The following is a 27988-nucleotide window of genomic DNA, read 5'->3' on the forward strand; positions in this document are numbered from 1 at the left end:
TTTAAAGTTTCAATCTCTTTAGTAAAGTACTCTTCTATTTATTAATTGTATCCCTGAGCTCATTGAGCTGCCTTTCTGAGTTTCTTAGTATCTTATTGAGTTTTTTCATGACTATTTCAAATTCTCTCTCATTTAGATCCTAATTTCCGTGACTTTGAGTTTGGTTTATGGACAATTGTCATTTATTTCTGTGCTACTATGTTACCTTGGTTGCTCATGCGGCTTGATGGGTTGTTCCTCTACTGACACATTTGAAAAACTGAACACTTTTTCTATTTAGGAACCATTTTGATTTTTAACAATTTGGTAGGTTGATAATTAGAGGCCTTTTTAAAAAAATATATTTTATTGATTTTTTACAGAGAGGAAGTGAGAGGGATAGAGAGCTAGAAACATCGATGAGAGAGAAACATCGATCACTGCCTCCTGCACACCCCCTACTGGGGATGTGCCCTGCAACCAAGGTACATGCCCTTGACCGGAATTGAACCTGGGACCTTTCAGTCCGCAGGCCGACGGTCCATCCACTGAGCCAAACCGGTTTCGGCTAGAGGCCTTTGTTTGTTTGTTTGTTTTCCAGCAGAAAAACTTTCTTACCTGTGTTACTTGTGCCTCTTGGGTCCTGGTGGAGGGGTGCCACTGTGGTCCTGGGAGTCACTGCCTGGGTGAGCCATGCTGCGGGGTGTGGCTGGCTGGGGAGAGCCAGGTTCACGAGCCCGCTGTGCTGTTACGTGGTTCCCTATGACTACCGGCACCGACGAGCTGAACCAAGAGGCCATAGTGTGTCAGCTCCACCACAATCATGGGAGGGAGCCAGATCTTCAGGTGCTGACACTGCTTCTGCCCTCTTACCCTCCCAGGCTGTGTTGTGGGGCTGCACCTGTCTTCTCCACCTCATCAGCTGGGGCTGTGGGCTCAGCTGCAGCAGCCAGGGGAACTGCGTTAGCAGGCACCATCCCTGTCCTTCTTCCCATCCTGCCTCTTTACGCATTCCAACACACCCTCCTTCGGATGCACTGCGTGTGGCTCTCTCAGGCATGCTAGTGTGTTGAGCAGAGGAACCTTGGTTGACTTATAGATGTCCAACTAATTATAGACACAGAGGGGCAGTCTCACTTTGCCATGATGCTGACATCATTCTATAGAGTCTATTTTCTATAGAAAGATTATTTGCAGGGATGAAAAGACACCATATCATGCCATCTTCCATCCAGTAAGAATCCTCTCACCAACATTCACACCCAGAAGCTCAGAGAAGTCAAACAACTTATTCAATATCACACAAACTACTCCGTGGTCAAAATGTCTGTATTAAAATACCTTCAATGCTAGGAAGCTTACTTCTAAAGGTGGTTTTGTGGACCAGCTAAAAGCATGGGCTCCAAAATCAAGCTCAGCTAGGCTTGAATTCCTGTCCCTTCTGCTCTCTGGAAATGTGTCACTAGATAACTGACTTCAATTCTGAGCCTCAGTTCCTTACCAACTCCCAACCTCACAGGAGTTAATAAGAATTAAAATGAGATAATGCTTTGAAATGCTATGCAAGTGCTAACACAGAATAAATGATACACATTAGGAGCTATTATAGATAAGATACACATTAGGAGCTATTATAGATAAAACTCAAATGCCTGGGGATCAGTAGGTTATTATAAATGTGTGAAGCAGGGACTAGTAGGGGCTGTATTGACCTAAAGAGTCTGTCTCCTCTAAAAGTATCCAAATTAAAATCTTCTTTATAACCACGGGTCAAACAAATCTCTTTGATGTTTAAATCTGGCCCATTGGACTCTCGCTTTATCATCTGCAGCCTAGGGATGCCTGTTTGTCCTTATTTGCCCTCACCCCCCCTTCCTCTTTGTTTTAGTCCACAGTGAAGACCAAAAGGGACACGGTGAAAGGCTACTTCCTAGCTGGAGGGGACATGATGTGGTGGCCTGTAAGTGAACCTTGTTTCAATTAAAGTCACTTCTCAAAGAATTTTCAGGTGCTGATGTTCTGTCTGGCCTGTGCCTTTTCAGGACTCTTTAGTTGCACATTGTGTGGAAGTTACAGTATAAACTAGTTCCAACCCAAATTTGTTTAATCAAAAAAGAATTTATTAGCTCACCTAAGGAAAAAAATCTAGGGTTTCAGTTTTGGCTGAGTACAGGGGCTCAAGTGATATTATTAGGACCTGGTTTCCCCCTCTGTTTATCCACCCCCCCCCCATTTATTCTTTATATTTCTATCTATCATCTCTCCTTCTGGATGGGTGCTATTCCCAAACAGACTTGACTTCATGTCAACAAGATGGTGGATGCTGCTGCAGACCTTCCATCTGTCTAAGTTCCAGCCCAGCATGGGAAGAGCATCTGCTTCCATGGGAGTATCCCTGGAAAATATCTCATTTCTGATTATGGCTCATGCCCATCCGCTGCCAATAACTGTGGCTACGGTGGGTCACACACTCAAAGCCTAGGCTGGGGGATGTGGAACCTCCCCTGAGGCATATATGATGAGAAATGAGAGGGACTAAAGCCTTAAGGAGATTTGGACGGTATGTTATTTTCAAGTAGATCTAAGGACATTGCCAAACACACGTGCACACACTAACTCACATCACCCATACACATCACATATATAGACAAGCCTCTACTTAGTAGACCCAGGGAAGGTGATCAGGAATAATACTTTTATGTATGATCCTAAAATAAGGGTTAACCTTTTGAACTAAGAAGAGGGAGAATTTCCCCCATTTGCAGTAAGTTTAAAAAAAAATGCAGAGTTTAAGATGCAGAGAGATAATAGGTGTCTGGGCCTCTGGTCAGAATGGGTTTGGAGCTCCTTTAAACCCCATTCCTCATGGAGTTGCCGGTATTTTCCCCTTCCTGAAGTTCCCGGGGAGACCCCACTTGCAAGAGCAGCCTTTTCCCCAAGACATTTGTCAAAAACAATCAGTGGCAACTGTTTAACATTGCAACTGTCTGAGGCAGCAACAACTGTTGGGGCATACGATGGACTAATCAAAGCTCTTAAAGGAAAAGCCGGAGAATGAGACGTTCCTGGAGTGTTTTGAGAAGCTCTGACATAGTCCTGGGAATATAGAAGGCCATGTGATAGCCAGGGCTGTGCACATGCTCAGAAAAGACCTGAGAAAGTCCTAAGCACTCACCTCGGGCTCACTTTGAGGCTCTGCATGAACAGAAAGTGAAAACTAGGACAGAAATATCCAGGTTGAGTGTTGAAAGCATACCCTGACATGCACACAAAGCTTTTTGACAAAGACTGGGAAAACTATTTGCTTTAGATATGTAAGAAAATCTCTGCCTAGTTATTAACTGACCACTAAACTAAGTGGACACATGACAAAGAATGCAGACTTTATAGAATTCATTCAAGAAAGTCTATAAACAAATAAACAGTAGCAACAACAAAAAATTACTAAAACAATCAACTCAGGGGAATGAGGAACAATCAAATTTCTAAAGTTGCCACGTGATGTTATTTTAAATGTCCACTTTTAACAAAAAATTCCGAGTCATGCAAAAAAAATAAGAAAGTATGATCTATATACAGGAAGAAAAGCAGACACTAATCATTCACAAACTCTTCTTTAGTCAAAGAAGGACTGAAAAATTGGGAACACAGCCTGTGTTCATTGATTTGAAGACTTAATATTGTTAAGATGGTAATATTTCCCAAACTGCTTGAGAGATTCAACATTTCAGCTGCCTTTTGTTGTTGTTGCAGAAATTGACAAGCAGGTCCAAAAATTTAGGTGGAAATGTAAAGACCCGGAATAGCCAAAACAATCTGGAAAAAGAACAAAGTTAGAGGATTCACATCTCCTGATTTCAATACTTATTACTACAAAATGACAATAATCAGGAAGAAATGTGGTAGTGGCGGAAGGATAGAGCAATAGAATAGAACTGGATGAAAACCAGAAAATCCACAGGAGGCACATGAGCCTCTCAGACAGTTCTGTCTCCTCTCCCACTTAACCCTCCACTCCCCGCCCCCCCATTTCTACTCTATCCCCATCTTCACCTCCACCCCTCTGGCTCTTGCTCAGTGCTCACCTGATCATGTCTCTGCCATGCCCCTTCCCTCAGCAGAGTGGCAGTGATGAGCGCATACCTGAACATGCCCCCACCCCACCCCCAGCCGATTACACACGCTCAGTCTAAGGGACCAGTTCCAGATTCCCAGGAGAAAGAATGTCACCGGCCCAGCCTGGGTGCCCAGGCCTATCTGGTCCAATCAACCGAGACCAGGGATGGGGTCAAGTCCAGTCCCAGCCGCTTAGAGTTCGACCCGAGGCCGGGCTCTCTGCTTTGCTACTCCGGAAGCAAAGCTGGGATAACACAGGCCTCCTGATCCTCATGGGAAGCACTTCCTGCAACACCTGGCATCCTCCGCGCAGGGATGCCGCGTGCTGTGCTGCACAGCCCTCAGAGGCACAGTCCACACTGCAGGCAGCATAGGTTCGCATGCTTATTATGCTAATTTACGGTAAGTGGAAGTAAGAGTCTTGGGGAAGGAGTCTTTGCTAATTTGAAGAAAAGGTACCAGATACGCTAGGGAGAGCCCTGCCTCTCCCTTCTCCTCTGTCCTCTCTAGAGCGGAGGGGAGGGGAGGGGGAACGGGGGAGGGGGGGGCGGGGGAAGGTTCCCAGACCTTGTCTCCAACTTATAACCTGTCGTCTCCCCACAGGTGGGCGCGTCCTTGTTTGCCAGCAACATAGGAAGTGGACATTTCGTAGGCCTGGCAGGGTCGGGCGCTGCGGCTGGCATTTCCGTAGCTGCTTATGAGTTTAGTGTGAGTACTTACCACGGAGTGGGCAGCTCCCTCTCGGCCTAACAGGTCTACCTGGGGCAGCTGTGAGCACGCCTGCACCTTTAAAACCAGAGCAGTGCCTTCTGAGACACGAACAGGAAGCATCAGGCACCCCTGGCCAGCAAAAGTCAGTCTGACTACGGCTCGGCCTCGGCCCCAGGGCGGTGTGCTTGAGGGGGAGAGCTGTGCGAGGAAGCGCGAGGCGTCTGCCCTGGTGGCCGGATGCCCGCGGGCCGTCACAAAGCCTGTGTGGTCCGTGGCCCTGGCCGCTTTGCCACCCCACAGACCCAGGCACGGCGCTCGCTCGTGTAGCGGGCTCAGCGGTGCTCTCATTAAAGTGACCTTCACCTTTATGACGAGTAACCTTTAGTCGGTGCACAAATACTCTATGCACTGACTTATTGTACCGTGGGATTCAAGTACAGACAAGAGCCAGGCTGCCCGGGTTGGCATCCTGGCTGCATCGCTTGCCAGCTGTGTGACCTCGGGCAAGTGACTTAACCTCTCAGAGCCTCGGAGCCTCGTGTATAAAACGGGGATAATCACAGTCCCTGCCACATGGCGACGATGTGAGGATGAGGGGTTAACGCTTGTAAAAGGTGCGGGGGTGGGGGGGGGCTGTGTATAGTAAGGGCTCATAGCATCAGCTCAGCGATTTCCTTGCGACCACCCACTGAGGTTGGCTGCTGGGGAGAGGAATGGGTCTCAGAGACCCAGTGGGCTCTTCTAGCGCCGCCGCCCCCTCTTCAGCGCCTGCCCGACGTCCAGCCCTCCTGACCCCTCTCCGTGCAGGGGGGGGGGGGGGGGGGGGCGTACAGTTGGATGAAGGGGGATGACGTGAGGTTTAGGGGACACTGTGCTGGCAAACGTGGCTGTCTCCATTTGTCCCTACGTCATCCCCTCTCCCATTTAAACATGGAAATATGACGTCCAGGGAGGGTGAGCCACTCAGCCAGTAAGAGACGGACAGACGCGGAGGCCGAGCAGACCAGGTCACGGGAGGGGGCGCAGGAACCCCGGGGCGCCTGGCGGCCGAGCCGACTCCGTGTCCTCCGCAGGGCATATTTTCCGTGCTGACGCTGGCCTGGATCTTCCTGCCCATCTACATTGCAGGTCAGGTGAGTCTGGGGGCACCGCGGGCACAGAATGAGGAGCCCTTTGGGAAGGGACCAGCTGCACTCCCTCCCTCCCCAGCGCCCCGCCCCTCCTCCCCAGCGCCCCTCCCTCTGCACACGGACATCCACTGGACAGTGCCTAAGCGGGCCCAGCTTGGAGGGGGATGATGCACCGGTGAGACAGCTAGGAGCCTGGTCCTCAGAGCGGTCTCTGAAATGTTCACGGCATAGCACGTTACTCCTTTAGACTTAAGAAAAATCCAGTCCAGTGTTTTATCTTTCTGTGCATGCAAAACTACAATAGTTGAGTAATTTCTGGCTGGTATGAAATATTATAATTTTTGTTACCAAATAATGCTGCTTTAGGATTTTGAAAAAGCAGTCTTGGACATTATTTCTGATCTTGTTGACACCTTTCTGTCACTTTCACTGTTTCTGTTTTAGATGTTTAACACACACGGCAAGATCGTACAATATCATAGAGTTGTCCATAAAGCAATAATTGATTTTCACCTTCTATTATGAAAAGTTTTTAAATACACAAAGTAGAAAGAGCGGCTTAATGATGAGACAAATCATTTGAAAATGTGCCGGAAGCGGTGCGATCCGTGGAAAGGCGGTGATGTGGGCATACATGGTCCCAGATGGAGACAATTGGAGTCTGAATAAGGAAGGCCTTCGGTGGCTGGGCCCCTGTGACTGGCTCCTGCTCAGCCAATGTGCCTGGGGTGTGACACACCGGGCGGAGCGTGCGGGGCGCTGGGCCAAAGCATCAGTAGGCGTTTACTGAGCACCTGCCATGGAAAGGCGTCAAGGATGGTAGAGAGGCAGGTTAGTTCACAGGCAGGTGGCCAGGCGTCCTCAGCCGATGGTTGCTGTGTCCTGTGGCAAGTAGACGATCGTGCCACCTGCCGGGAGTGAGGAAGGAGCTCTGTGGCTGGAGGGTGAGAGGCCGGAGCCCGTTAGTCACCCTCCTGGTTAGGTGAGCTGCAGCTGGAGGAGGGGCTGCAGACACCATCATCGCTCCGTCCTTTTCCACCCAAGACCTTGTCCCTCGTGGAAGAACAGCTGTCGGCTTGAGGTCCCAGAGGCTAAATGTGACATTTTCTCAACCCTAAGTCTGGGGTACAGAGGGGATGAGGAGGTGGACAGGAGTGCCAAACCCCAAGAACAGTGCTGTCCCCCAAATGGTGCTCAGCAACATGGCTCACCCCTGGGGTGTCCCACCCGGCAAGGACACCTGGCTTGGGCCTCCCACCCAGGCGTGCGGAGCCTCCCTCAGCCGGTGCCTCCGGGCGAATGGGTCCTCTGATGCCCGTCCGCTCTGGAGTCCGTGTGGTTTGCTGTTAGAACCCCCAGCTGTTCATGGGGATCTGGCTAAAGGTCACAGTAGAGCAACTTCCCCAAAGGTCAGCACATGGGCACAGGGAGTCAGGAGCAGACCTGAGGTGTGCCCGTGGCCAGCGACACTGAACCCCAGGGCGAGTGATTTCCTTTCCTGGTCGGCCAGCTGTTGGGTGAACCCGGGGGACAGCTCACGCTGGTGCTGGCAGGCCTTCACCCCGTCCAGTGCTTTGCTGACACTCTTTTCCTTTTTCTTAAAGAAAGAAGGAGCCGGCTCTGAGCCCAGAGTCTTTGCTGTGCAACAGCAAGTTGCCAGAAAAGAAGAGAAACCAAACAAATTGTTTTATTATCCATGCGTTTCTTTTTGCTGGCTCCGGTACATTTTGAATCGATTTTCCATTTAAAGTGCTGATTTGAAATTTCCTTTGTAGATCAATTTATTTAAATAAAAATGTGAGTTGATTGAAAGGGAAATATCTATACTAATAAAAGGGTAATATGCTAATTAGACTGGGTCGACCAGCCATCTTTCGGACGTCTGATTTCCTTCCAAACAAAGCCATGGTGGTAGGGGCCAAGGCAGAGGCAGTTAGGGGTGATCAGGTGGGCAGGGGTGGGCAGTTTGGGGTGAGATCAGGTGAGCAGGGGAGGGCAGTTAGGGGCGATCAGGCAGGCAAGCAGAGACAGTTAGGGGCAATCAGGCAGGCAGGCAGAGAGGTTAGGGGTGATCAGGCAGGCTGGGGGGCAAGGTAGGAGCGATCAGGCTGGCAGAGGGGCAAGGTAGGGGTGATCAGGCAGGCAGGCAGGTGAGTGGTTATGAGCCAGTCATCCTGGATTGTGAGAGGGATGTCTGACTGCCAGGATTGGGCCTAAACCGGCAGTCAGACATCCCCCGAGGGGTCCCAGATTGGAGAGGGTGCAGGCCGGGCTGAGGAACCCCCCTCCGTGCATTAATTTTGTGCACCAGGCCTCTAATTATTAATAATAGTGGAGATGGCAAAAATTTGGATGGGGTACACAAATGCCTCACATTTGGGAAATATGATAGTTGGCTACATACTCTTGCACAGAACCCCAATTCCTCCACTCACCTCTTTGCTCCCATTTTCTCCTCCCTTCTGAGTCCCCCACTGTGGCTCCCAAGACCATGTGTGTGCAGCGTTGGGGCGGGGGTGGTGGGGGGAGGAGAAGGGCTGGTGCCCTGAGGCCATGGCCAGATGGGGTGAAAGCTGGGCTCTGGCCTCAGGTCACCACGATGCCAGAATACCTCAGGAAACGCTTCGGCGGCAACAGGATCCCCACCCTCCTGGCTGTGCTCTACCTGTTTATCTACATCTTCACCAAGATTTCGGTAAGGTGGGGACCTGGTGGGGAGATTGGCGATGGCACCTGCTGGGTGTCTCCGCCCATGAACTTTCTCCTTCCCTTGGGCAAGCTTCAGGGTGCCTATAGGACATTGGGCGGGGTAGGTGAGCACGGGCAGAGGGTGTCAGGAGAAATGGGGGAAGGACCTCCCCAGCTCCTGCCAAAGCTTCCTTGGCAGAGCCTCGGGGCGGGGCGGGTCACTGACGGCACGGGACTTCGATCTTCTCCTGAGATAGACCGTGATCAGCAGTGATCAGCGGTGCTGATGGCCTTGGGCCTGCCCGCCCCACCCATGGATGAGCAGAGCTCCTGGAAAGTGGCCAAGAGCAGGGGCATGTGCCGCTCAGCCAGCCAGGCTCACGCTGACTCGTCCAGCTGGAGCCGGGGACAGCTTGTCCTGTGTGAGGGTGAGAGGGGCTGAGGAGTTCCATTCCATCCAAACAGTAACTGGCTCCATGCCGGGGAAGCCTCCACAAGGGGAGTTATGTCGGAGGAGGATTCTGGAGAGAGGGGAATTGGCATTCCAGAAAGATAAATTAGAACACGCCAAAGCTGGGAGGCATGGATGAACGTGACTTGTTCCCGAGGACCCAGAGGACCAGGAATAGGAGGCAAGTGAAGGAAATGAAGCCAGGCAGCAGGCAAATCGACGGGCCTGGCATGAAACTAACTTATTCAAGACCCTTGTGGGCCTGGAGCCACTGAAGGGCTTTACTGGGGGAAAGACAAGGTGACCCCACACACGCATGTGATTAGGCGCACTGTGAGGACGGGGTGTACGAAGACCAAGGGCAGAAACGGGACCACTGAGGAGGTTGTTGTATTAGCCCAGGGAAGGGGTCTCAAATGTAATTGCCCACAAGGCTCCAGTCTGAGACCCCAAATCTGGAAGGAGATGGGTGAAGAAACAACAATGTATGATTCCTCTGTGTTTGCCTGAATCTAGGCTGGACACACATCTGTCCATCCATCCATCCACTCACCCACCCATCCACTCACACATCCATACACCCACATGTCCATCCACACACACATCCATCCACCCACCCATCCATCCACCCACACTTCCATCCATCCTCCCATCCATCCTCCCATCCATCCACCCACACATCCATCCACCCATCCACACATCCTCACATCCATCCATCCACCCATCTACCCATCCATCCACCCACACATCCATCCATCCACCCATCCATCCATCCACCCATCCATCCACCCACACATCCATACACCCACATGTCCATCCACCCACACATCCATACACCCACACATCCATACACCCATCTATCCTCCCATCCATCCACCCATCCTCACATCCATCCATCCACCCATCTACCCATCCATCCACCCACACATCCATCCATCCACACATCCATCCATCCACCCATCCACCCATCCATCCACCCACACATCCATTCACCCATCTACCCATCCATCCATCCATCCATCACATCCATCCATCCATCCATCCATCCACCCACACATCCATCCATCCACACATCCACCCATCCACACACCCATCCACCCAAGCACCCATCTACCTACCCATCCATCCATTCACTTTATGTTTCTACAGGTGGACATGTATGCAGGCGCCATCTTTATTCAGCAGTCTTTGAAACTGGATCTGTACCTGGCCATAGTTGGGCTGTTGGCCATCACAGCTCTATACACGATTGCAGGTATGACTGAATAAGGGGTGATGCTGGGATGGGTGATGGGCAGGGACTGTGCCACCCCATCTTTTCCCAGCCCATCTTCTGGTGTTCTACTGTGTTCAGACCATTTATCCATTAAACTCCACTTCATCACCTCAGATAACATGATTTCTCTTGGCTGTTGTCCTAAGGAAGGAGGTTGCCCGATAAGAGATAAGATTGTAAAATGAAGCACAGCTGCATCAAGCATTTTCCATTCCCTCAAGACCTGTTTATTGAGGACCTACAGGTGCTGAGCCTGTGTCTTCGCACGCATTGAACAAGGCTGGGCCACAGACCGCTTTATGCTGGAGCCCGAGGCGGGGCAGCCTCATCTTTGCCCCTCAGACTTCCTTCCTAGACCTACTGGACTCTGACTGGCTTGGAGGAGAGTAGTATCTGGTTTTGAATCCTCACCTTCTCTGCCTCTTATTGGTGTAATCGACTTATTCTGTTGTATATACTAGTATACATCACCTCCCGTAGGCCAGACATCATGCTGGGAGGAGGGTGAAGCAGCGAACAGATAGACAAAATCTTTGCCCTATTGGGGATGGGAGACGTGAACAAGGAAATCAGTACACAATGTCAGGTGTATTGTCCTAACGAACAAGCGCCAAGCAGGAAAGTCAGCGGGTGAGCTGGGAGTGGGGAGGGTTTCTTCATGGAATGTTGAGCTGAGGCGACAGTTGAACCAGACTTAAGTGAGGAAGGAAGGAGCCATGAGGAGCAGGGGAAGCGCTCCAGGCGGAGGGAAGGACAGGCGCAGGGTTCTGACAGGAGAGCAGTTTGCCTGTTTGAGGGACAGCAAGGGCGATAGAGGTGGCTGAGGCTGAGCAAGCGCAAGGTCCAGGTTGTGCCCGCCCCTGGGCAAGGCAGTGGCACGGAGGGCTGGGACCGCAGCCTGGAAGGACACAAAAGGAGCCTATGAGGGCTGTGTGCTGTGGAGCGTGGCCGGGGCCCAGCAGGAAGCCACCAACTCAACAACGCAAAGGCCTCTGCTGCGGGAGAGCTCGGCTGAGGGTTCAGCAGAGAGGAGCGTGTGCCTGAGCCCAGGGGAGGGGCAGGGCGGCCACCGGCGCAATTCATCTTCCTGTCTCCTTGTGTGGGGGTCTGCCTCCCCATTAGACTCAGCGGGTGAGGCCTGGCAACCTGCTGTTTTGTTTGCCTCTGTATCCCGCTGTGTAGAACTAGGTGGGGCCTCACAAGATGTCAGCGATGATCGGATAAAATACTAAGCCCAGTGCCTGGCACATGATAAATGCCCCTAAACCTTGGCATCGAAATGATGGTGGGCTTCAGTGTTCTCACCACGCTCCAGCCAGTGAGCGACAGGGCAGGAGAGCAGGGCACTGGGGCCAGGAGCCAGGCAGGTCTCTCCCACTCGGGGCAGGGCCTGTGAGCAAGGAAGGAGAGTCCCAGGAGAACACCCCACTACGGCATGGGTTTTTATTGCCCAGGGACCTTGCCCACTAGTATGTGTTTATGCCAGACAAGGGAAGGAGGGCGGAGGGAGCGATAGGGAAGAGACTGGAAGACTGCCCTGCCCAGAGCTATTACAAGCATTTTTTTGGTGGCAAACCCCAGAATCCTCTGAAACCAACCACCATGACCCTGGTCGGGAAGCCTGTTAGGGCTCTGAAGACCTCGCATTCTTTTTCTCATGTTCAAAGCAAAGGTATTCAGAGCGTGGACTGTGGCCCCAGCACCACTTCCTGTGTCACTTGGAAATTACTGTGTACGGACACTGGCAAGCTTAGGGGCTGAAAACAATGGTGATTGTTGCCCACGATGCGTTGCATGGACTGTCTGCGGGTGGGGTTCTGCTGGCCCGCCTGCGCAGTTGAACTGCAGTTAGGTGGCACCTGAACAGCCGGCTGGAGCCAGAGGGCCTCACTCCCAGGGCTGGAGGTCTGCGTGGGCGGTCAGCTGGGCGCTCCCTCCACGTGGACCATCCCCCACTGGGCCAGGCGGGGCTTCTTAAAGAAGCATGGTGGCCCTGGCCAGCGTGGCTCCGTGGGTCCCAGGTTCAATTCTCGGCCCAGTCCAGTCGGGGTGCGTTTGGGAGGCAACTGGTCCATGTGTCTCTCTCACATAAATGTTTTTCTCTCTCACTCTCTCCCCCTCCCTCCCTTCCACTCTCCCTAAAAAAAAAAAAAAATCAGTGGGGAAATATTCTCCGGTGAGGATTAAAAGAAGGAAGCATATTCTCAGGGCAACAGAAGGGCAAGCACAGGAGCCCAAGGTCCCCGGAGGCCTCGGCTCGGAGCTGCACGATGTCATTGGTCAGAGCAAGCCGTGCTTGGGAGGCCGAGAAATCAACCCCACCTCAACCTGAACGGGCAGCAAAGCGGAGCTGCAAAACGGGAATGCGCAGGGGGTGCTGTGGCCATCTTTGCAGACGTTAACATCTTTGCGGAGCGATCACCGCCGCTGGATCGTGACCCGTCAGGTTCCCTCTGTGACAGAGTGACTCCTCTCCGCCAGGGTGCCCGGCCCTCAACTCAGTCCTCGCCCTCCCTCCCCAGGTGGCCTGGCTGCTGTGATCTACACGGATGCTCTGCAGACTGTGATCATGCTCGTAGGAGCATTCACCCTGATGGGCTACAGTAAGTGGGGTCCCCGGCCACTTGGGTGGAGGCCAGCACTCTCTCAGCAGGGACATCTGCCCTCACCACTGGGATCAGCACACCCAGCTGTCAGAGGTCCTGCTTGAGGCAGGTGACTTAGCAGAAAGAGAACTGTGCTTATCATGAACACTTGCTCGTTTTATTTAAGTAAAAATTAATAGCTTGCCTCTATTAATATGGATGAGTGATTAAATAAATAAATAAATAAATAGGGGTATTTTTTCATCATTTCACTCTTAGCCTATCTATGTCTTTATATTCTAAGCAGGTTCCTTGTAGACATCATATACCAGTAGTTGCTTTTTAAATCTAATCTGACCATCTCCACCTTGTGTGTCTTCAGGTTAATTCCATTCATGTCATTATTGATAGGGTTGCATTAAAATCTACTGCTTGCCAGTTGTTTACTTGTTCCATTTGTCCTCCGGCTCCATTTTTCTTCTTTTTAATCCTCACCCAAGGATATTATTTTAGTTTGCTTGGTTCCATTTCTTTCATTTGTGACATGTTTCCTTGTCTCTGCATTTTGGCTGCTTCCCTGTGTTTGTTTCTATGTATTAGGTAGAGCTGCTGTGTCTCCTGGAATTGGTAGAGTGGCCTTGTGTGCTAGGTGTCCTATAGGCCCAGTGGCTCAGTGTCCCCAGTCACCTGAGCTGGGCACTCTAGGTGCACCCCTGTGTGGGCTGTGTGCACAGTCTTGTAGTTAAGCCAGTGATGGGCAACCTTTTGAGCTTGGTGTGTCAAACTTCACCAAAAAACTGAGCATAACTCGGGTAGTGTGTCACTTTGAGGAAAAAACATTATTTCGCAAATGTTTCATCCTCAGGAGCAGCAAATGTTTCATCCTCGGCATGCGGCCGCCTCAGCGGCCGCGTGTCATCAGAAATGGCTACGCGTGTCAGTGCTGACACGCGTGTCATAGGTTCGCCATCACTGAGTTAAGCCTTGATTGCTGTTGGTATCACTGGGAGGAATGGACCTCCAGGCCAATTGACTGTGAGGACCAGCTGTGTCTACAGTGGAAGAGCTGCTGTGCAGGAGACACCCTTATGGGGCAGGGCTTGCTTCAGTGGGGCTTTGGTGCTCACTGAGTCTGCCCCGTGAGTGTGTCGCTGGTGGGTGTGTAGAGTTGTAATCTGCTTGGTCTGAAGCTGTCCACTGGGTGCACTGGCTCCAGGGCCTCCAGGGAGGTGCAAAGTCAGCCACTGCCTGGGGCCACCCGGCAGGAGCTACTGAAGTACACATGTTGCTTATTATCAATTATTGACAACACCCACCACCACCACTACCACAAAATAACTTTTCAGGGAAATAAAACTTGACAATTTATCAGCACAGTAATTCTTCCCTAGTAGTCATTCCTACCCAAGTGGTAGTACCAACCTCCTGTCTTCCATAAAAAAAAAAAGCCTTCCAATATGCAATCTAGTGAGAGCCACATTATTTGGAGGTAATCCTGAATCCTTCCAATTAATGAAAAGAAGCAGATTCCACATGACAGTACTGGGTTCTTTCTTAGAGCCGCTCACGCTTATGCAGACACGGTGCCCTTGTGGGTAGTGTCTCGATGAGCCAGCCCCAGCCGGGAGGTTGGCGCCACGTGGCCCCACTAGCAGATGAGGAAACAGCCTCAGAGAGGGAGTCACTAGCTCCAGGTCACAAGTCTGTGCTCCACTCTTGCCATACCTGAGCTGAGAGACGCTGAGAAGTTCCGAGGAGAAAGAATGCTTCCTTAAAGCAAGGTTGCTGAGCCTGGGACCTGTGAGCAGAATTCAGGGTGTCTCTGAATCTTGGATGGGAAAATCCCACCTCTATTTGATGAATCTATCATTGAAATTTGCATTTTTCAATTATAAATGTAGGCGATACACCATGGCAATATTAGCCATATCTCTGCCTTTGATACCCCAAAGGGTACCCCAGATGTTCTTATCCAGGTGTTCTTACAATTGATGCTGATGCATTGAAATCCTGTTTGTGCTCAGGGCTACTTTGAAACAAAATTGTTATTAGCCCTCCTGCTAGGTTTTTACTACTTCATGGGCAAATAAGTAAATTACTAGCTCAGAGTAGTTTTTACGTTTCGATGATTGCCTTTCCTGCATTTGATTTCCTTTACAAGCCTACATATTCTGTGTTATGCATTTAGCAATATTATTCTGAAAAGCAATCCATACTCGCTCCCAAAGGCATTAAAAACAAAAAAAGAGGCTGAGACCTTGAAGGTGCTAACTTCCCTTGGTAGCTGTCCTCTGAGTGGGATTTCACTGTCCCCAGAAATCCTGTTACTGCTGGGATCCCTCTGAGCTCCTGGCAAGCGCTTCCTCTGATGTCCAGGTTTTGCTGCGGTCGGAGGGCTGGAGGGCCTGGTGGAGAAGTATTTCCTGGCCCTGGCCACCAACCGGACTGAGAACAGCAGCTGCGGACTGCCCCGAGAAGATGCCTTTCATATCTTCCGAGACCCGCTGACCTCCGACCTCCCGTGGCCCGGGATCCTGTTTGGAATGACCATGCCGTCCCTCTGGTACTGGTGCACGGACCAGGTACGGGCCGCGCCCTCAGCACGCTGTGGGGTGGCTGTGCCCCGCCTCCTCCCCGCACTGTCCTCTCGTCTGCCTTTCTCCCCCACCATCCTTGCTCACGCCTCCCTTTCTACTGTTCTACACGTTATCTTCTTGCTCTGCTCACATGATGGCAAAGCCTAATACACCCTGCTGGCTGCTGGGACGGTCCGCTGAGCCAGGGAGAGAAAACCTTCTCAGGGAGGATAACCCTGGGGCCGGGTATTGTTTGCTCAGCACTCACTGGGCGTCATCTAAGTACCAGGCACGTAGACACCACCAGTCAACAAACCGCAGGCTCTCGGAGCTCGCGGAGGGACAGACAGACGGTAAGTAAGTGATGCGCACGTCACAGGTGGTGAGTGGCATTAACAAAAGCAGAGCGCGGCCCGCAGGCTGGCTCAGTGGCTGAGCATCAGCCTCTGAACCAGGAGGTCACGCTTAGGTTTCCTGTCAGGGCACATGCCCAGGTGCGGGCTTAATCCCCAGTAGGGAGCGTGCAGGAGGCAGCCGATCAATGATTCCCTTTCATCACTGATGTTTCTATTTCTCTCTCTCCCTCCCTTCTTCTCTGAAATCCATGAAAATATATATTCTTTAAAAAGCAGAGCAGGGACAGAGGGGTTGGGTGTGGGGTGGGGAGGGAGATGTGCCTGGGTGACCTGAGCACAGGCTGCAGGGAGGAGAGCAGGCTCCACAGGCTGGGGCGGGAGGAGGTTGGCAGCAGAGGGCACAGCCGTCAGGCACACACAGCTGGTGTGAGGACACGGAGGAAAGCAGAAGGCCACAGTGTGTAACACGCCCGTCTGAGAGGAAAGGGGACAGGCTGCATCTCTGCACCCACTTGGATGTGCACGGAGGCCCTGGGGGGGGGGGGGCGCCTAAAGTCGCTGCGCAGCCACTTTCTCAGGTTTCAACCCAGTGACTCTGTCACCAGGTGAAATGTTTTGTTTCCTGTTACATCAACAGTCAGATTCGCGTACCATTTAGAGGTTAAGTTGCATAGAGTGCAGCGAGGTCACCGCGGCTGACCTCCGGGTGAGAGCTGAGCCCATCGCAATACCACACGCGGCCCCTTTAAGCGGCAGACCCCTCCCCCTCCTTAGAAGTCTCAGGTGGGAGAGCCCAGGGAGACAGAAGGGTCTAGGCCAGTGATGGGCAACCTTTTGAGCTTGGTGTGTCAAACTTCGCCAAAAAACTGAGCATAACTCAGGTAGTGTGTCACTTTGAGGAAAAAACTAACTCCAAGACTCTAGTCGCAAATGTTTCATCCTCAGGAGCAGCAAATGTTTCATCCTCGGCATGCGTGTCATCAGAAATGGCTACGCGTGTCAGTGCTGACACGCGTGTCATAGGTTCGCCATCACTGCTCTAGGCCAACAGCATGGGCTTCCCCTGAACAGACCCAGAACCCGGTGCAGGCAGCTACCTGTGAGACACGATTAAGTGGGGTTACTGGAAGTTTGAAAGAGGGGAGCGTGAGGAACTGGGTCACAGTGCTTTGGCTGCAGGGACAGTGAATACACAAGCCATTAGGAACGCTTCCGTTTTTACACGGTTTATGGTGCTGCTTGGGCACAGCTGGGAGCTCACATCCATCTACCTACACTGTTTCCTTGAGAGTCCTCAGGCCCGTGTGAGCGGCACTCCAGTGTGTCCCCCCAAGGCCACCGCCGGCTGCCGCCCTGCTTTGTTCAAGAATTGGAGGCTTGTCCAAGGGGCTCGGCCTCCTTCCGAGAGCCAGGGAGGGCGAGGGGGCGCCGAGACCCGAGCCCCGAGCCCAGGCCCAGGACGATGATGACGGCGCCTTGACTGCACAGGGTTGCTGTTGGGCGGGGTCGGCAGAGCCCAAAGCCTGTGGTCGCGGGCGACGCCTTGGCCAGCACAGCATTGGGCTGTGTTAGAGCGGAGGACAGGCAGGGCGACACCCACTGCTCACTGACGGCGAGCGAGCGTGGCCCACATCGCCCCGGGCAGACATGGAGGAGGCGACTAGCGATCGCTCACTGGACAGGAGTGACGGCTCGGCTCGCAAGCGCTTACTGACGCTGCGGGTGCCTGTCGCCATCTCCCCACCGCCTATGCGTGAGTGCACCCCCTTCCCCGAGCACCGCCCAGCCTGGAGGCTGCTGCCCAGGGACCCCTCCCCCGTGGTGGGTGTCTGAGCAGCGCAGCTGCCTGGGAACTTGCTCAGCTGTCTCTTAAATTCATGGCTGGAGGCTCTACTTCGAGGAATAAGAGCCAGGATTCTCCTCAGTCCCAGCTCCTCCCTAGAAACGGCTGCTTCCAAAGCAGACGCTTCCCGCGGCTCCAGGTGGCCTGGCCAGGACTGCGGCCGCTCCCACGTCAGGGAGCAGGAAGAAGCACCTGCAGGCGCGACACCCTCACCTTTTACCACCGCGTTCTCAGGGCCTGCGCTCGCCCACCGGGGCCTGTTTGGAGTCCTGAGAAATGATAGCAACAGCGACACCAACTTCTAAACAACCGTGGCCCCGGGCTCCGGAGGGAGGCCTCCCTGCGCCGTCTGCCTCGGACACGCAGCTCCACACCTTAGTCTTTCACGTGCAGCATCCGAACGGGAGCAGTGCAGCAAGGGGCTGGGGGGGGGGGGGGAGAGCTCCGGGAAAGGTGGGCATCCGTTAGCTCATGGAGCACAGACTGCAGGCACCGAAGTGGCTCCAGGAACCACGGACTCGGTCCAGTTCCCTCACCATCGCCTTCCTTTCCTTTGCTAATCCTCACCCAAGGATATTTTTTCTATTGATTTTTTTAGAGAGAGTGGAGTGGAAGGAGGAAGGGGAGAGAGAGAGAAACATCGATGGGAGAGAGACACATCGATTGGTTGCCTCCCACCTGTGTCCCGACGACGGGGCCAGGGATCAAGCCTGCAACTGAGGTACCTGCCCTTGACCCGGAATCAAACCCACGACCCAACACTCTGACGGCTGAGCCACACCGGCCAGTGCACCATCGTCTTCCTCTCTCACCCGCTGACTTCATTGTCTCCCACCGCAGGCCCACGGGAAGGGGGCTGGCAGTCCCTCAGTCCAAACCCAGCGCTGCAGGGCCGGCTCTGACTGGCCCAGCACGGGTCAGGTGCTGGCCCCTGGGCCCGGCGACTGTGCCCGGGATGATTGGCAGCTGTGTGAAGCGGGCATGGATTTCAAAGGAAGGGGCGGGACACTAGGAAGACTCCCACACTGATGTCCACTATAAAACCAAAGGGGTTCCCACGTGGTCACCATGGCAACGGCACAGTTCACTCCGGCTTGTCCACAGTTCACTGCACCTGCGCAGAGAGGGGCTGGTACCCTCCCAGGCCTCTACCTTCTCCAGATGCTCCAGGACCCGGCGCCTGAGGAAGCGGGAGAGAAAGCTCTCAGCCCGTGGGGTTCCATCTGGAGGCTGGAGGGGGATTGAGGGGACCAGTCTCCTTGGCAGAAAATGCTCTGGGGAAAGTCATGCCCTTTGAGGGGGTAGATCTTGGCAAAGCAGAGAGTTTTTGAGGAGGCACCAGACAAGACGTAGGCACACTGTGTGCCGTAACCACAAGCCCAGACATCCCAATCCTGTCGGCAGCCAGCGCCGGCCCTTGCCAGTCCCTCTCTTAACTCCTCACTCCAACCAGACCCGCACGCTGCGCTTCTCTCCGTCCTCCTTCCTGCTCTTGCCTTCTCGCCTCCGTCCTTTTAGGGCCCCTCCACCACCAGGACAAAGATCATTCATAAAAAGCAGCCACGCCATTACACCTGCCGGGTATTCCCCCACGACCACCTTCCTGCTTCGGCCATGGCCAGTGTTAGCTGTTTTCCCGTGTCTGAACTGTGGTTGCGTGGCTGTCTGATCTGGTTTCCAAGCTCTGGCTCCCTCCTCCTGGGACCTGGTTGAACGTCTTTCTCTGGTTTCATCCAACAACAGCAGTGACCACGACAATTGCCACCAGTGGTCTCTCTGCGTAAGCACTGCTAAGCACCTCAGAACAAGCTGCTGTGATCCCCATTCGGCAGCTGGGGAGACTGAGGGCTCACAGAGGCCTGGTGGGGCGGGGATCCACACTTGAGTCTGTCTGCGCTTCTAACCTCTCTATTCATTTGCTCCGACTCACCAACTGGATGGTCTTCCTTCTGGGGTTCATCCAGAACCTCCCCAGCTGCATACCCACCGCCTGTCGCCAAGCCCACTACCACGACCTCTCCGGACAGGCCTCCCACCTTCCCACCCAGAGAGCAGACGTCTGTGCCCGCTGTTGTGGGCGGAGGAAGGGGCAGATGCGTGCCAGGTGCCGGGCGGATGAGCTGGAGCTGGGGGAGGGCCCTGCGCACGTTCGTTCCTCCTGGTCGCCTTCCTTTCCCAGCCAGATGTTGGTTACTCTTCCCAGCCAGATGTTGGTTACTCTTCCCAGCCGGCTGCCCCTGCAGGGCCTGGCAGTTACAAGAGCAGGCTCCTCAGTCTGGGTGGCCACTGTGACCAGGGCTCTTTGGCGTTCCGGCTGGCTGACGGGGTGCCAGTGGGCACCGGTGCCTGCCCTGGGGGCCCGCAGGCTCAGGTGGTGCCGTTCCTATGGAGGTGGACATTGGCCTCGATCATGTTGACGTTTTCTGGCAATTATGTGACAGGGTCCACGGGCCTGGAGTCCAACAGTTCCCCCCCAAAGAGAGTGCATGTCTGCACGGCGGAGCCTGCAGCAGGCGGGGTGTTGTGGGTGGGGGCAGATCCTGCCTCCCGACACTTCCCATTCAGGATTCTTGGCTGATTTGGTGAGGATCTTGGTTGTCTGCAGGAAAAAGACAGTTTAAGTCTTTATTTCCTTGAACTTAACTGATTGAGAGGTGGGTCATATCAACAGTAACAATGAACATATGCTGGGCAGTTATTTGTCAGACCCTCTTCTAAATATTCTAAATGGCTAGACTCCATTTAATTGTCGAAACAGTTCTAATGTTCTCCCCATTTTATAGATTGGGAAACTGAGGCAAGGAGAGGTGAAAGTGTTTGCCCACGACCACAAGCAGAGAAGGGGGAGAGCGGGACTTGAACCCCAGCTATCAGTTTGCAGTTGGCACCGCTGGACTGAGGGCTCAAACGGTGCCATCGGGAACGGCTCCTCCGTCCTCAGCCCCGCGGCCTCCTTCCTCCGAAACTCCGCTCTCAGGCCGGCTTCCTGCTCGGAGGCGGCGGCAGCCCTGGCAGGGAGCCTCCCGGTGGGGCTGCAGGCGGGAGGGCCCCCCGGCTTTGGCCCGTTTAGGGGAAGGTCCGCATGGAGCTGTGACTGGCCTGCGTGGGGCGCGTACGTTCTCTTCACCGTCACGGCGGCCAAGGACGTGAGGAACTCTACGGAGAGCTCTAATGGGCCAGGTCCAACCCCAGAAAAAGGAGGGGAGGGCCAGGGCGGGGTGGTAGTTACCCCCACTGACCACAGGGGTTGAGGAGAGGAGACGCCTCCTCAAGGAGAGGCCGGGAGCGAGGCCTGCGTGCACTGCCCCGCGAGGAGGTGCCCCTCGGCAGCGCCGTCACCCGTCTTCCAGGTGATCGTCCAGCGGAGCCTGGCGGCCAAGAGCCTGTCCCACGCCAAAGCGGGCTCCCTGATGGCCGCGTACCTGAAGGCGCTGCCCCTCTTCGTCATGGTCTTCCCCGGGATGGTCAGCCGCGTCCTCTTCCCGGGTGAGAGGCCGCGGCGGGAGAGGCGGGGGGGGGGGGGGGGAGGCGGCGGGGGGAGAGGCGGGGGGGGGGGAGAGGCGGGGGGAGAGGCGGGGGGGGGGAAAGGCAGCGGGGGGGGGGGGCGGGCAGAGGTGGCGGGGGGGCGGGGGGAGAGGCGGCGGGGCTGCGTCTCAGGCCTATGAACTGTCTGGAACGTTCCACCGACCCGCTGAGAGCACGGGGCTGGAGGCCCTTCCTGGTGATGCAGGGGTGTCTGCCCGGCACTGACGGGCTCCCCACCACCTCCCAGCCCCGGGCACACCCGAGGGCGCCCCAGCGCGTGGGGGGAGACCACGGGGGGCCTTGCACAAACGGGGCGAAGACTGTGATCTCAGTGTGGTCCCTGTGGCCTCACGGTGAGAGTTCCCCCCACACCTCAGTGTCAGAGCCGGGGGAGGGGGACTGGGGCCCAATGGAACCCTTTGGGGAACTTTCCTTAACAAAAACCGGGCTAGCAAGTGTGCGTGTGTGTTGGTGTGTGCGCGCGTGTGTTGGTGTGTGTGTTGGTGTGTGTGTGTGTGTGTTGGTGTGTGTGTGTTGGTGTGCGTGTGTGTGTGTTGGTGTGTGTGGGTGTGTGTTGGTGTGTGTGTGTGTGTTGTGTGTGCGTGTGTGTGGGTGTGTGTGCGCGGGTGTGTGTGTTGGGGTGTGTGTTGGTGTGTGTGTGTGCATGGTGTGTGTGTGCGTGTGCGTGTGTTGGTGTGTGTGTGCGTGTGTGTGTGTGCGTGTGTGTGCGTGTGTGTGTGTGCGCATGTGTGTGTGAGTGTGTGTGAAGGGATGAGGTTTGGCTGTGGGGACTGAGCAGGACGGGTGGGTGTTACTGGGAGTCCTGGGTGTTGGGAGTGGTGATCTGGACGGAAGAAGCTCCTCAATGTCCACCCATGAGCTCTCAGGGAGGGCAAGGCCGAGGGCTCCACCCGATGCCTCATCCCTCCCCCCCCCCCCGCCTCCCCCCCCCCCCCCCCCCCCCCCCCCGGGCCACACAGAGGGCAGGAACTTGTTTTTATCCTTCCAGGGAAGGCGGGGCGGGGGGGGGGGGAGCGGGCTACCTGGGGGCCAGGGCAGGTGGGGGGTGCTACCTGGGGGCCAGGACAGGCGGGGGGGCTACCTGGGGGCCAGGGAAGTGGGGGGGGGGCTACCTGGGGGCCAGGGAAGGTGGGGGGCCTACCTGGGGGCCAGGGAAGTGGGGGGGCTACCTGGGGGCCAGGGAAGGTGGGGGGGCTACCTGGGGGCCAGGGAAGGTGGGGGGCCTACCTGGGGGCCAGGGAAGGTGAGGGGGCTACCTGGGGGCCAGGGAAGGCGGGGGGGCCTACCTGGGGGCCAGGGAAGGCGGGGGGCTACCTGGGGGCCAGGGAAGGTGAGGGGGCTACCTGGGGGCCAGGGAAGGTGAGGGGGCCTACCTGGGGGCCAGGACAGGTGGGGGGTGCTACCTGGGGGCCAGGGAAGGTGGGGGGCCTACCTGGGGGCCAGGACAGGTGGGGGGTGCTACCTGGGGGCCAGGGAAGGCGGGGAGGGGGCTACCCGGGGGCCAGGGAAGGCAGGCGGGGGGTTACTTGGGGGCCAGTTTTGAGGGTCACTGGGGGAGCTGGTGTGAGTGCCGCGGGGGCTGCCCGCCCGACCTGGAGTGCTTGGGGGTTTACGTGAGAGAACGCGGCCCAGGGGAGCACGGGCCGCACAGAAGGGCAGGAAGAGGGGGTGAGAGTCAGAGCCGGCACAGCTGGGTTTGCATGCGTCTCAGGAGAAACAGCCGTTGAACTACCGGGGCTACTGGGAAGCCGGGAAAGGAAGTTAAAACACATTTGCCACGCGTCGAGCGACGGCGCTCTCCTTCGCACTGGGAGGAGCTGAGGCGTTGCTGGGGTCCCTTGTGGGGGGCGGGGGTGGAGCCCCTGCAGGCCGCCGTGCTGGCCTGCCGCCAGGTGCCAGCCGCACCTGAGCTCCCTGGTGGCAGCCGCACTGCCGACTGCCTGAGTCAGACCTGCGCCAGGTCCACCCTCACCAGAGCCTCGCGTTACTGTCCCAATGTACAGACGAGGAAACCGAGGTGCAGGCCGGGCAGGCAGGAGGGTCGTGCTTGTGAAACCCAGGCTCCCACGAACTTACGCGCCCGAATCCTCCTCCCCAGATCAAGTGGCCTGTGCCGAACCCGAGATCTGCCAGAGGGTCTGCGGCAACCCCTCGGGCTGCTCTGACATCGCGTACCCCAAACTCGTGCTGGAGCTCCTGCCCACAGGTAACCGCCCCCTCCCCAGCCCCCGGAGCACCCGGGGAGGAGAGCACCGGCTGGCTCTGCTCGGAGGGAGGCACACGAGGGTGGTGGTGGGAGGCAACGGGCTCGGGGGAAGGACTGAGCCCCAGAGCCAGGCCCCGGGTGAAGCCCAGGCCTTGGCCGGGCAGGGTCCCCCCCCGACCCCCCCCCCCCCCGCCTCACGGCCCCCACCGGAGCGCTGCTTCCTCAGAGGTGAGCCTCCTGGGCCGGGCGGCTTTGGGCCTGGGTCGGGGTCATGAGGGAAGGCAGGGCCCACAGACCTCCCTTCTGCCCCCAGGGCTCCGAGGGCTCATGATTGCTGTGATGGTGGCCGCGCTCATGTCCTCCCTCACCTCCATCTTTAACAGTGCCAGCACCATCTTCACCATGGACCTCTGGAACCGCCTGCGGCCCCGGGCGTCTGAGCGGGAGCTCATGATTGTGGGCAGGTGAGCTCTTCTGCGGGGGGCAGGGTGGGGGGAGGCCAGGGAGGGAGCTGCCGGTACTGGGGAGGAGCAAGCTGAGCCCACCCAGGGCCAATGTCCAGCCAGCAACTCACCCAGCTCAGCCTCCGCTGAAGGTGAAAATGAGGCACTTAGGACCCCATTCATTCATTCATTCATTCAAGAGATGGTCGCTCTGGCCGGTGGCTCAGGGGCTAGAGCGTCGATCCACACATGGACTGAAGGGTCTCAAGTTTAATTCCTGCTCAAGGGCATGGATCTGTGTGCAGGTTTGATCCCCACCCCAGTCAGGGCATGCTGATTCCCTCTCTCTCTCTCTCTCTCTCTCTCTCTCTCTCTCTCTCTCTCTCTCTCTTTCTCCTCTCCCTCCCTCCTTCCACTCTCTATGGAAAAAAAATATCCTCAAGTGAGGATTAACAAAAATAAGAGATGTTCAATGAGCACCTACTATGTGCCAGATGCCGGACATAAAGCAACAAAAAGAAACAGCTCGGCTCTGTATTCATGGAGCTAGTGAAGGCTAAATAGCCAGGCAATGCAACTCCAGCAGTGCTATGACGGGGAGCCAGGAGACCTAGGGTTCAGAGGGGGGTCCCCAACCTGGACTGGGACCTGAGGGGTGGAAAGCAGTAAGCCAGGTAAAGGGAGGAGGGTGTCCTGGGTTTTTGTTTTTGTTTTTATGGGTGAGAGGGGTTAGGTTTCTCTACCAAGCCTTCCGCAAGTCCTGAAGTCTAACAGGGGAACAGAAGTGACACGAATGAGTGGCATGTAAATTTTACGTAAAATACATGTCAATACGCACCCTGGGGCTCTGTGTGGGGAGGTGCATCCTGAGAGCTGGCTCAGCCCTGGGCTAGGGAGAGAGTGCCCCGGTCTGACACCGGAAGCATGGCTGTAAGAAAACGGTGACTTCGCCGGCATTGAAGAGTGCAGGACACGCACAGGCCGGGGGAAGCACCGGCACCATGTGTCTGACAAGGACTTGTGATGCAGAGTAAGCTACCAGACAAGGCTGCAACCTAGGAAACCACAGCGTGACACCACCACACGCTACACGGAAAAGACAGGCCGCAGGCGGGGACACGGGAACTCTGTGCGTGCAGGTCACAAGGCCAAGGGCTCAGCCGTTCACACAGTTCGGCAGTTTGTTAAACAGCTGAACATACACTTACACGCACCCCAGCGACGGCTGTCCTAGAGATGGAACAGAAGTCCGCACAGTGTCCTTACAACAGCCGGGCCGCAGAATCACCAATGTCCGTGTGCGCGGGGAGGACACAGGGCTCTATGGGACCCTCGTCCCAATAAAAAGGAGTGAAACGGATGCACGATGCAGGGGTGAACTTTAAGGCATGCTCCGTGAAGGAAGCCCACTGCCCAGACGCAGGCTGTAGGGCCATTTCCGTGAAATGTCCGAAGGGGCAACCTGCTTGCTTAGGGTCGGCTGTTCCCCGCCCCCGCCCCCGCTCTCGCTCTCTCCCCCACAAACACGACCCGCACAGGGGGAGCTCTCTGCACGGTGGCTGCCCTAAAACGTGATGGCGGTGCTGGCTGCAGAAGTGACTGGATTGTCACTGCCTCCATAAAGCCATGAAAATGCGAGAAAGGTTGGGGGAGGCGGCACTGACGGCGGCTCTCCCGCTCAGGCTGTTCGTGCTGCTCCTGGTGGTGGTCTCCATCCTCTGGATCCCGGTGATCCAGGCCAGCCAGGGCGGCCAACTCTTCATCTACATCCAGTCCATCAGCTCCTACCTGCAGCCGCCCGTGGCTGTGGTCTTCATCATGGGGTGTTTCTGGAGGCGGAGCACTGAGCAGGTGGGTGGCCGCCCGCTGGGCGAGACCCCAGGCCGCACGAGGAGGGGGGTCGGGGACTGGAGGGGGGCCCTGAGGGTGTCCGGACTGGGGTGTCGCCGGGGAGGAGGAGTTCTGTGGAGGAAGATGGGGAGGGTGCTACCTGTCCGTCAAAGACAACGTGTTCTGTTCTGCTGGACTTTGCCGCGAACGGGGAAGCTGACGGACGGCATGTGGAAGGCAGGGGTAGCGTCACGAGAGGCGGCTTGGGGACTCTGGAGGCCGACAGCCCCCGCAGCGCTGGCGGCACTACGACGGCCTTGCTCTGATCCGCAGGGCGCCTTCGCGGGTCTGACCGTGGGCCTTCTCCTGGGCTTGGTGCGGCTGGTCCTGGACTTCGTTTACACGCAGCCGCAGTGTCACCAGCCCGATGAGCGCCCCGCCGTGGTGAAGGATGTGCACTACCTCTACCTCTCCACCATCCTGTCTGCCGTCACCCTCGTCACCATGTCCGCCGTGAGCTGGCTCACCGAGCCCCCCTCCACGGAGAGGGTACATTGGGGTTTGCCGCTGGGCCCGTTGAGACCCTTCGCTGTGCGCGACAGGAGGGACCCGACAGGAGGGACCCGACAGGAGGGACCCGACAGGAGGGACCCGACAGGAGGGACCCGCGCTGGGCCTGGGCGCGCTTGGCTGGTCAGAACCCACCTTTTCCGCTGCTTCTCTTCGGGCCGCGAGGGGCTGGCAGCTGCTGGGGGTTTATCCTCTCTAAGGTCACTGAGCAAAAGCACAAACATTTGCCCAGCATTTCCAGCCAAGCTCCCAATTCTCATCGCTCGCCTGCGAACCCACAGGTCCCCGTGGCGCAGACGGCTCGGGGGCTGACCGCTGGGTCCCACGCCCAGGGCGGCTTGTTAAGAAGCTGGGGGAGTGCGTGCGGGTCCGCGGCTCTGAGCCTGGGGAGCTGAACTCGGAGGGGCGTGGAGTGAGGGGGGCGGGGAGCGGACCCAGACGGGCGGGCTGAGCTTGGGGCTGAGCTTGGGGCCGGCAGGGCGCGGAGAGAGGGACGACCACCCGTCTCACGGCCATCTCTGCTCCCTAGGTCAGTCGCCTGACCTGGTTCACGCGCCATGACCCCATGGTCCACAAGGAACAGGTGCCACCAGCCACTCCGCCGCCCACCACCCTCCCTCCGAAGGGGCCGGCGGAGGCCAGCAGCCGCGACCTGCCGCTGGAGGCCCTGCAGGGGAGCGAGGCCAGGCCGCACCGTGAGTGGCGCCTCCAGGAGCGCGTGTCCGGGGTTCCTTCTGAAGTGGGTTCTTTAGTCACTTTCAACAGATGCCTCGGGTGGGCGACTTAACACGCACCGGCTGAGGTTTCACATAAATCCCAGATTTCCATCTTCTCCTGAGAAACAGGAAGCCCTGGCAACACTGCCCACACGTGTGCCCAGGAACCGTGTCTAGAGCTGTGAGCAGGCGCCCGAGGCCCCGATTGCCCTCCCGTTAGCCAAGGTCCCACCAGCCCCTACTGTCCCCACGACCCTGGGCGGGGCTGTCATGGATCGTCCCACATGGCCGTTACAACCCACTTATGGCTACGAACCCGTGCCAACCTGAAGTGGGCACAAGGCCACGCGTTTCAAGGAAAACGAGAGAGTAGTTCCTGGTGGAAGTGAGGAATCTTCGGACACGCTGACTATGCCAAGGGCCCCCGACTCTGCACTCCACTGCCTGGCTCCAGGGGCAGCTGGACCTGAAGGTGGTGCAAAGTCTAAACTCCCCGTTTCCCAGAGCAGAGCAGCCTCCCAGAAATAAGGTGCGAAGCACACCTGCCAGGACAGGTGCCAGGACAGGTGCCAGGACAGGTGCCAGGACAGGTCCGACGGCCTTGATCACAGTGCGTGGGAAAGCCCTGCGAGGCCCTCTCCTCTCTCCTCTCCTCTCCTCTCCTCTCCTCTCCTCTCCTCTCCTCTCCTCTCCTCTCCTCTCCTCTCCGGGAGACACGGCCCTTCCTGACGGCCTGGTTTGGGTTCTCTCCAGGCGCCGGGACGCAGCGGCAGTCCCGCGCGGTGAGGGCCCTGCTGTGGCTGTGTGGCATGGACGACAAGGGCCCGGCGGAGCCCAGCAGCAGCGCGGAGCCCGCCATCGCGTCCCTGGAAGAGCGCCCCGTGGTGAAGGCCCTTCTGGACATCAACCTCGTCCTCTGCATCGGCTGCGGCGTCTTCCTCTGGGGCTACTTTGCTTAGTGTGGGC

At 56.2% G+C, this 27988-nt stretch overlaps 1 protein-coding gene across 2 annotated transcripts; it reads left to right on the forward strand.

Annotated features, from left to right (window-relative positions):
• Positions 1–1909: 1909 nt before the first annotated feature.
• SLC5A11 (solute carrier family 5 member 11) lies at positions 1910–27982 on the forward strand. 2 transcript variants are annotated; one of them, XM_054714190.1, is made up of 14 exons: positions 1910–1939; positions 4699–4803; positions 5880–5939; positions 8527–8631; positions 10225–10330; positions 12874–12954; positions 15313–15518; positions 21062–21197; positions 23356–23463; positions 23777–23927; positions 25589–25757; positions 26070–26285; positions 26836–27024; positions 27796–27982. In XM_054714190.1, the coding sequence occupies exons 1-14, from the start codon at positions 1925–1927 to the stop codon at positions 27979–27981; spliced, it is 1833 nt and encodes a 610-aa protein (XP_054570165.1). In that variant the 5' UTR covers positions 1910–1924; the 3' UTR covers position 27982. The 2 variants fall into 2 exon arrangements, with proteins under 2 accessions (XP_054570165.1, XP_054570164.1); XM_054714189.1 differs by having other exon boundaries at positions 26836–27001; positions 27776–27982.
• The last annotated feature ends 6 nt before the right edge of the window (positions 27983–27988 follow it).

The sequence above is a fragment of the Eptesicus fuscus genome, chromosome 4 (genome assembly GCF_027574615.1).
Source record: "Eptesicus fuscus isolate TK198812 chromosome 4, DD_ASM_mEF_20220401, whole genome shotgun sequence".
Taxonomy (NCBI): Eukaryota; Metazoa; Chordata; class Mammalia; order Chiroptera; family Vespertilionidae; genus Eptesicus; species Eptesicus fuscus.